At 44.7% G+C, this 10,160-nt stretch overlaps 1 protein-coding gene across 1 annotated transcript; it reads right to left on the reverse strand.

Annotated features, from left to right (window-relative positions):
• Positions 1–788: 788 nt before the first annotated feature.
• Positions 789–6,679, reverse strand: dnajc27 (DnaJ (Hsp40) homolog, subfamily C, member 27). Its single transcript, XM_062447172.1, has 7 exons — positions 5,967–6,679; positions 5,423–5,505; positions 5,255–5,324; positions 4,666–4,830; positions 4,348–4,470; positions 4,041–4,201; positions 789–3,072 (listed from the first exon to the last, which is right to left on the reverse strand). Exons 1-7 carry the CDS (start codon positions 6,051–6,053, stop codon positions 2,940–2,942), a joined length of 822 nt encoding a protein of 273 aa, XP_062303156.1. The 5' UTR covers positions 6,054–6,679; the 3' UTR covers positions 789–2,939.
• Positions 6,680–10,160: the final 3,481 nt, after the last annotated feature.

The raw sequence follows: 10,160 nt of genomic DNA on the forward strand, positions 1-10,160 counted from the left end.
CTGTGAGAGAAAGTGTGTGTGTCTATATGGTACTGTACTGTATTGCATTGAGTGTCAAATCTAATCCAAGTTCAAAGGAAAGCCAGAGAAACGGGAAAGCAGGGGAGGACACTGTCACTCTCTGGACAGGTCACCATGACACTGAGCGCAGAAACACACAGCTCCAACATCCAGCAAATCAATAATTCACAACACTATCTTCTTTATACTGTACGTGTGTGTGTAGGGTGGTATTCTCTGCCTAGAATTAAAGCATGTTAATCTCCTTGTTCTCCTCAGTAGTTTCCTTAAAGTCAGCAGGCCAGTGTCATCACTTTCATCCAGCTCCCTCTCGCGTCACTGGTTGACACGGGGTTGGGTCATCGACCTCAACTATTAACCTCTGATTAGTCCGTAAGAGCTGGAGGAGGGAGGGTTACCTAATTCCCTCCCCATCTTCCTCTCCACCAGCGTGTTGTGAGAGAGACATTAGAGAGATGTGGATGTGATGAATCCAGCAGAGACTTCTGATTGGCTTGTGTGTTCCTTAGGCCCCTGTGGCAGGATTTGATTGGCACATTGGAATTTATCTATGTCAGATAACCCTGGGAATGCTGGGAAGTGATCTGGATTATAGGGCTTGGTAAGACTTCTTATAGAGAGCAGCAGGTCCATACCCTGACAGACTCACAGCCATATGGACCTCTCTCTCTCTCTCTCTCTCACACACCTTAAAAATGATACTGTCACATACATTCCGGAACCCAAAATAAATTTGACATTACAAACATAGCTTCCAGAGTTCTAAACAACCTAAACATATATTTAAACTTTGTTTTATTTGAAAATGAATCAACTTGCACATGCACATTTTACTTGGAAGTTTCAGGCAAACACATTGAGTAGAACTGTTGGAGCAATACGGTCTCGTGAGGCAATACACACACACACACACACACCAAAGGTCCATGTGCACACATGATACTCAGGCGATCAGTCCCATCTAAGTGGTGTGTCACTTAAAAGTGGCATGTTTCATTTCAGTGTAAAACTCAGTAAGTCATTTGACACCCTCTTTACTACTCCCTGAGGGTGTGTGTGTGTGTGCGTGTGCGTGTGTGTCAGTCAATGTGTGTTTGGTTTGAAGGCCATTTATGATGGGTTTGACTTATGACCTAAACAAACTGGCTTAACAATCAGTCTCAGCTTAGAGCTCTCCCTTCACTGAGGATGAATAATGCTAAGCCTTTCATAGCACTGCTACTTTTCATCCTCTTTGCTGGACTTGCGCCTGTCCTGCCTTGTTCAAAACATGCACCACAATCTTCAACCTCACTACCATCTTACAAAATAGTATAACAGGTAAATATAAAACATAAACATAGATATGTGCATACAATAAATAAACATCTTAAAAGGATATAGTTCACGTCATACAGTACACAGGAAAGTAGAATCATCATCACGCATCTGTTAAGTACCACTTGATATTAGATTAAATATCTTCTCTCTTTCTGGTGTTGATATAAAAATAGAAATAGTATGGAACCTCCATGCCACACGTCAGTGCTTTGTTCCAGTGATAAAAGTGGGTGGAACCTTGTCGTGTCTTAGATTACTTCTGTCTTAGTCTGAAGACAGCTTGGCACAAACCCAATAATTAACCAGGACCGACAATCTTCATCATCATCATTGTCCTAGTTGTTGTAAACTGGACTGGCATGGTTGGCATAGCTGATGCCTAAGGTGCATCAACCAATCACGTGCTTTGAACTGGCGTTTCAGAATATGTTTGATGGCGGCTTGGTATGAACATTACATGATGTTCATCACTGATGCAGATCAGGAACACAAGGTAAACGTGGTTATACATGACAAACAATTTTGAAACACAGTAAGTATTCATCCATCATGGATCAACGGAAACACAGCTGTTCATTCCAGTGTAAATGATAGCGAGGCCATGTGTAACTATTAAAACATATTTGGCTAAGTGAGTTCTGGTCTGTTCAAGCTAGCTAGGATGGGTCAGTGTCTTTACCACATACACTCTCCTGAAGTGTATAGGCCTGTGAGTTTACTGGATCCTAACTGATGCACTTCACTGTATATAATCTGTTCTGTGGTTAATGCATTTCAGTGTTTCCCTTTCTTTTTTAATTAAGCTTAAACACATCAAATCAAAATGGACCTGAGGAATGAGAGGACAAGTGGGCTAGCATGTGGGCTAGCATGTGGGCTAGCATGTGGGCTAGCATGTGGGCTAGCATGCGGGCTAGCATGCGGGCTAGCATGCGGGCTAGCATGCGGGCTAGCATGCGGGCTAGCATGCGGGCTAGCATGCGGGCTAGCATGCGGGCTAGCATGCAGGCTAGCATGTAGGTTACCATCTCAACCTATGTGTGTAGGTTAAGGGTAACTAATCCATACCACTACTTTCACCGTAAACCGAAGGCAAGATGCCCCACACCATGAAACTCCAGTGTCTGTGGACAGGTAAACGCACAGCCAGAAATCTGTTACACACACACGTTCTTCACACATACTTACAATCCACTCAGTCGCAGTGGGATTGCAAAATGTTATAAATAAACAAGTAGGCTGAAAATAGCTTACTAATAAAAGTGGCACATAAAATGGGGACTTTTAAATAAATGCTGAACTGGCAACTTTGAGGGCAAGGGGGTTGGGGGTGCGGTTGTAAGGCCGGTAATGCCAGTGAGGTCTGATGGGGCTCATTTGGAGTTGGAGGGGCACAGCAGTGCATGCATAACATATGCATGGAAGTGAGTGAGATAGTGGGGCTCTGTCGATAAGGGAAGCAGGTGGTTAGGTGGGGCTCTTGGCCAGTCAGTAAAGGGAGAGGTCAGTCAGTGGGGGGAGGGGCAAGTACGTGAGGAGGGAGGGGGAGAGGGGGGTAGTCAAGAGTCTCTGGGTTGTCCACAGTGGAAGCGGCGTGTCTACTTGATATTCTTCAGCAGGGAGGTGCGAGCGTTCACCACTGCCTTAAATGCATCCTCACTTCCTGGTGCCACACACTTGTCAGGATGCAGCAACACGGCTAGCTTCCTGTACGCCTTGTTAACCTCTTCCCTGGAAACAAGGACAGGAACCAAAATGAGCCTTATAAGAAGATGTTGTGTTACAACTGCTCAACAATCAAATGAAGTTACAACTTCAACAATGACTTAAAAAGATAGTACACTGTACTATGTATATCAGTGGGTACCACAAGTGTGTCATGTTTATAAGAATCTGTATGGAAGCAAATCTGTGACATCATGTTTTGAATTTTAAAAGCCATTGAATACTTAATATTAACATTTAAAAACCACTGAATTTGTTGGTTTTGAATTCAACTCTTCAAAATTGAAATATGAATGTATCATATGTTTCATGTAAAAAAATTCAAGGTTCTGAAATTCAGATTTCTCAAATCCGAACCATGAAATTCAGATCCCAAAAATTCCATGAAAAAAATTGAATCTTCAGAAATTAAAATAGAAATACATTCTGGCTGCTCAAATTCGAATGGTGAAATTAAGATCCCCAAAAATGTAGCTGAAAGAATTTGAGCAATCTGAATTTCCAAACCTTGAAATTTTGGATCAGATTTATTTATTTTTTTACATAGAAACACATTTATATTTCAATTTTAAAGGGGTGAATTAAAACCCAACAAATTAGGTGGTGTTTAAATTACAATATTAAGTATTCAAAGCCTTTCAAATTCAAAACATTATGTCACTGATTTGCTTCCATAAATCTGCATACCACAACCATTGAGCTCAGATTTATAATTCCATATGGATTTTTTTTTTTGAGGGGGGGGGGGGGGGGGGACGACTGTAGGGGGTTAAGGCTGTACAGTAATGATGAGGACGACAGCGGATCAGGCCGGGGACGATCACTAAACCAGAAGATCCTCCAGAAGTCCGGAACCAATCACTTAGTGTTCCTTACGCCAAGACCGCGTTCAATAAACACACGTGATTGTGTATATGATTAGATTTAAGTATAGTAGGTGTGTGTGTGTGTGTGTGTGAGTGCGTGCATCTCACCGTGTGGCTCCAGGTTTGACCCCCAGCATGTCCCAGGAGTCTTTGCTGTTGCGTATGCGGCGGATGGTGTCGGCTTGCTCCTTGGTGAAGCCCACACTGACCTCAGCCACCGGACGCTTTCCTCCATTCTCACACATGTCAGTAATGGAGGAGAAAAACGACTACACGTACACACACACACACACACACACAATACCCAAACACAGTATCTGTCATGTCTGTCATCCTTCTATGCTTATAGAGTTTTAAGAAAAATGTCATAATTGTGTATGCGTGAGCTGTTTGCGTGTGCGTTTATAAGTCCCACCTGAAACATGTCACTGATGCCCTCTCCACTCTGGGCTGACGTTTCAAAGTAGTGGAACCCCCGAGACTCCGCCCACAGCCTGCCCTCCCCCTCGTCAACCACCCGTCGCTTGGTCAGGTCCACCTGTGCCCCAGACACACAAACACACACACAAACAGCACATACACATCTAATTATTAAAGCGTAACGAAACTTGCCGACATTTGAAACTATGTACACACACACAACACACTCCAAACAATCAATAATCCCTTTAGGTACCTTAATATGCGCAAGCGAAACCCCCCCTTCCCCAACACACACAGAGCTGCCACTGACCTTGTTGGCACAGACTACGAATACGATGCTCTCCATGTTGGCCTGGGATCCCATTTCCTGTTTCATCTCCCCCAGCCAGCTGTCCAGAGCATCAAAGCTCTCTCTGAGACCAACATCATACACCAGCACCACACCCTGGGAGTCCTTATAGAACTCATTACGGACCTGGGCCGCAGGGAGGAAGGGAGTGGGAGGCAGGAGGGGTGTGTGTGTGTGAGACAGAGAGAGAGGGGGAGGAGAAATCACATTTCCTATGTGTGACCTATGATTATTGATTAAAAGGTGAAAAAGAGAGAAGTGCACCTCTATCTGACTATTGGCATCTTTGTTTGACTCAATAATTTACTGTAGCACAACAGCGCCCCTTAATGGTAAAGAGACACACTTTAGATTTCCTGCTATGGACCTTTATATGGACAGGTGAGCCTAACATTACTGTTGACATAATTGTTGTCTGGGACAGAGGCTTCAAACTACAGCTGCTACTGCAGAATTACAAATCAAGACAACCTGTTAGGAAGTTTGCTTTTGTCCGTTACAACAACAAAATGTTATCTTTGATTAAATTAGCCTATTTCTCGGGACTCACCTCATAAAAAAAAGGGTGTCCAGCCATGTCAAAGATGTTCACCTTGATCTCACGGTCTCGAACTTGGACTCTGGTTAGGTGTAAAAGGATCATATTAGTTATCATATCCTAACCAGCTTGCATTTAGCCGGAAACACTTGCAAAATCCATCCATGCTGCGTCACATACTTAGTAACACCGTAGTCAATTCCGATGGTGGCCAGATATTTGGGCACAAATCTCTTCTCGCAGTAACGTTTGATGATGCAGCTCTGGAATAGACAGGAGGAAAGTTAATGAATCCCTCTGAATGGCTGTCAAGACGTTAGCTGTACCATCATTTTATTGTGGATGACAAAGAACCTGCAACATTCAACCATTTGTGCATTGCAGCACATAGGTCACCATCTGCACAACCTAGCTAGCTTGTGAACCTGTGTCATGTTAAGCAAGCCTATATGCATACAAAAAACAAGTGTCTGTTGTGTATACAATAAGCTTTAGTAAACACATTGAGTACATTACATGTATACATTACATGTATACAACATACAGTAGGTGTGTATGCTATTATTGTTACACAAAACTAGTTGGATAGGTACATGTACACGAGGTACGCAAACTTGCAATGTTATTGCTATTGCTGTTAATGCTATTTGTTTACAAAACAACAATCTACAGTGCATGTATCAACAGTGAGTGGGCAGTACAGAACGCCAGCAAGATGACTCACCTTCCCCACCTCAGCGTTGCCAAGGCTGATCACCTTTACACGCAATGATTTCTTGTTTTCCCGTCTCTTCTGCACATTTGAGTCCATCTTTCGATTCGGGCTACGTTAGTCGTCAGTAAACAGTGCGATATTGTAACCGTGTTGTTGTTGCCTTAGAACTTAGCCTAGCTGAATAGCTAGCTAATCTTGGCCAGTTCAAACCGTATTTACATTCCAAAACGATGCCACTGATGCTTGTTCAAGAGGTTTTAATGACTGTGTGTGGCTAGCAGCAAATTCTTATCACGCCCTCGTCTAGCTACCACTCCATTGCAAAGAATATACTATACGTTTCTAATGTAGTCACCCTTCACGTTTTAGTAAATAATGTAGCTACAGCTGCTGGTAAACGACTTGGCGAGTGTCACCTCAATTTATGGCATTTGGCTGAACGCAGTAAAAACAAAATAGCTAGCTAGCTAGTGGCTACCTAAATTAGCCGGTTGCTGGTTGACGTTTCTTCGTTTGTTTATTTTTGATTCTCAACCGCAGATTCCCTATTTCCGTAAACCACGGTAGCCAATGTGTGCACACACAGAGACTGTAGGCTATAATATTTTTGGCTTGGATTTGATCTATCTCAACAATTAAAGTTACCCGATAGTTACTTTTTAGATCAATAAAAACGGCTTGCCACAAATTAGAGAGATGCGGACAAATTAATGGCTTGTAGATAAACTGGATCCATGGGGGTAGACTACATAGTTTCCATGACAACAAAACGATATTGCAACCCTTTTCGCAGATTCGTGATAAATCATAAATCATACCCTGAATTAAACTTCCTTTAGCGAGAAGAGAACAGCGTTACTCAAATAGTCAACATCTATTTTTGAAGGTTTTCTTTTGAGTATTTGCCCAATCTGAAACAGTATACACACGCAAACAAGTCATTCCACACCTCAGTGTTTTTGTCATTGGGTTGTGTTGTGTTTTTCCATTGTCATTTTTATTGCCTCTACGCAGCTATATTTAAACTATTACTCATAGACATTGGTGACCCCGAGCCAGCAGTATGCTGGGGTTAAGTAAGCTGATGTTCAGAGTTAGCCAACTATTGATTTTTTGGAAGCTACCAGTCAAATATCAGATGTTATATCATCATACTGTCTGCCTAAATAGCTTCCTAACACAATTGTGTATCAGGTTACACAAAACGTTAAGAGGTACAGATCAGAGGGTCACAGAGTTACATAATGCAGTAAGGTCTGTATTTGCTAGGCTACAGGAGAAAGGGTCAGGATCAAGGGACTGAGTTTCATGGAAGCAGCTAAGGGTTAAGAGTGAGTGAGAGTGGGTGGGATGAGGAGGTATGAGAGATGAGGGAGGGAGGGAGGGAGGGAGAGAGGGGAGAGTGAGTGAGTTTTTCCAATCTGAGTTCAGCGGAGTAGCCTAGACTTCCACCCGAGATCACACACTCTTTCCGTCCGTCCGCACTGCCTTGTTCTTCCGTCCCGTACTCCAGACCACCACGGCAGGTCGGACGGATCCACCAGACGAGAGCTCCATCTTCATCTTCGAATCCTTCTCCACCTCTACCTCTGTCTCTATCTTCACCTCCATCTCTACCTCTGTCTCTATCTTCACCTCCATCTCTACCTCAACCATCTTCACCTTTGTCTTCACCTCCATCTCGGCCTCAGCCTCTGTCTCTGTCTCCACCTTCAACTCCATCTAAATCTCCACTTCCATCTCCACCTTCATCTCCACCTCCATCTGCTGGGGAGAAGATGCCCCTGAAGCTGCCCTCCATGCCCTCCATGCCCAGTGTGCCCAGGCTACCTCTCCCCAGCTTGGATGGCCCTCGGCGGCTGCTGCTGGAGTGCACCTCTGTGGTGGACCACCAAGCCCCCGGAGGTACGCAATCTATTACCTTCAACCCCTCTCCCTCCCCCCCCCTCCTCACCCCACCAGTCCCGACCTCCTTTACCCTCTGACCTCTGACTCACTAATCCACCTTACCTGGTGAAGCAGGCAGGACAAGCATCAAGATATTCACAGCTGGTCATGTCTGCTCACTGTACGGTGTATTACTAACTTGATTCATTTAACAATCACAATTGTTTGTCCAGGAAGATTAAAACAACAGCTGAGTGATATTACAAGGATGTTATTAGCTATAGCTGTGTTGTAGCTAGCTAGTGTCGTTCAGTGCTTGAGGGAGAGTTGTGGTATTTGGACTGTACCGGCAGGTTACTCTACCCCTGCAGTATGGCTATGGACTTGTTCCATCAAATTGCTCTCCTATGACTGTGGTTTAACCAGATTACCTCTGAGCTGCTTCACATGCAAGGGATCAGAAGTCCAACACACACACACACACACACACGCACACACACACACACGCACACGCACACACACACACACACACACACACACACACACACACACACACACACACACACACACACACACACACTAGAGCTTTGAGGAGCAACTCTTATAAACAGATGAGGGTATTTCCAATTGTCCATGTATTTCAGCATGACTTAGCTTGATTATGTACTGTTGGTAAACAACAGACGGGGTTCTCTACAATCCAACAATAGGATGTCATAATAAACAAGTTGTTAGGAAGATGATGTCAAACAGCGTTCATATGTATTCCGAGTCATGCTCGTGGCAGTCAGCAGGAGGGAGGGGGAGAAGAGGAGGTTAGGAGGGAAGGGGGAGGGGGAAACGGTGATGGAAGTCCTACTACACCAATAGATTTTCTTTCTCTTCCTCTCCTCCCACACCACCACCCCCCTCCCCCCACTCTCTCCCCCCCCCCCTCCCCCCCTCCCCCCCTCCCCCCACTCTCTCCCCTCCCCCCACACTCCCCCTTCCTCTCCCTGTGACGTGCCCGCTCCTTTGCGCGCGCAGCCCCCCTCTCTCACTGCGCATGAATGGAGAGGGGGGCGTGTGTGAATGAGTGTGTGTGTGGAGGGATTAAGCATCGCAGGGTGTTGTGTGTTGCTCCGGGTCTTTTGCATCTGTGTGCTCAGTTGATAGTGTACCTGTATCTTTGTGCAGGAGCTTGTGTGTGTGTGTGTGACTGGCATTGTTCTCCAATGTGAATTCAGTGCTGCTAGAGAAGCCAAGGTCATTGAAGCCTGGTCACATGAGCAGTGTGTGAGCCAGCGTGAGTGTGTATGTGTGTGCGAGTGTGTGAACCTGTCAGCACAGCGTGTGTGTTTAGATTAGTCTCTCTGGATGTTCAGTACCAGGGGTGAGGACCTCATCGGTGCGTCCATCAATGTATGGTAAGATTTTTATTTTTATTTAAGCGTGTGTGTGTGTGGGAGAGAGAGAGAGAAAGACAGCGTGCGTGTGTGTGTGTGGTGTTTCATGCTTTAGTTTGCCACCAATTTTGTCTCTCTCGGAGATTTGTAGTCAGAGTCAGATTTCTCTGCCATCAACAGCAGGTGTTTGTGTGCTGTATGTAAGTGTGTGTGTCCGTGTACATGTGTGTATGTCTGTGTGTGTGAGTGCATGGATGTGTGTCAGTGTCATGGAAACATGGCTATGCTGAGGATGTCAGAGCCAAGAGATATACGGTGTACTATGTACGTGTGTGGGGGTGCGTGTACATGTATTTGCTTGCTATTCTCACTGAAGCTGACTATTATACAGATAGTGAGCATATGTTCAAACAAAGAGTGTTTTGAACAGGTGGGAACGAGCTCTGTGTGTTTTTCCCCAACAAGGACGTCATTGCACCCCTACCCACATGCACAAACATGAACACACACAAACACACACACTCACACACACATAGACACACAGACACACAAAATACACACAAAGGTGTCTTAGTATTTGATTGTGGCAAAACAGATGCCGTTCATTGTCACAGGTGTGTGTGTGTTTGTGTGAGAGCGTGTGTGTGCATGTGTGTACAGTGCACTCGTGTCTGTTAAGTTTGACTGTGATCAATCAACCCTGTGATCACCCTGAGAGTGATGCGGCTGTTGTGGATGTGCTCCGAGCACTGTGCTGAGGCCGACGGACCTGCCTGACTGGTCCCCATGGAGAAACAGGAAATAATCCATATCTCTGTGAATCCACATGAATCTCTGTAAATCCGCATTGATTTCCATGCATCTCTGTGGATGTGTGTGAATCTCTGTGAAGCTCCTTGTCTTAGATTTGTTTGTTTCACCATAATCCTCC

This window comes from Osmerus eperlanus, chromosome 21, assembly GCF_963692335.1.
Source record: "Osmerus eperlanus chromosome 21, fOsmEpe2.1, whole genome shotgun sequence".
Lineage (NCBI taxonomy): Eukaryota > Metazoa > Chordata > Actinopteri > Osmeriformes > Osmeridae > Osmerus > Osmerus eperlanus.

Coding starts and splice junctions, on each gene's coding strand:
- dnajc27 (XM_062447172.1), bottom strand. CDS start 6,053: ATGGACTCAAATGTGCAGAAGAGACGGGAAAACAAGAAATCATTGCGT. Junction 5,325..5,422: donor ATTGACTACGGTGTTACTAA/GTATGTGACGCA, acceptor ACACCTAACCAG/AGTCCAAGTTCGAGACCGTG. Junction 3,073..4,040: donor GTCAAACCTGGAGCCACACG/GTGAGATGCACG, acceptor CCTTGTTTCCAG/GGAAGAGGTTAACAAGGCGT.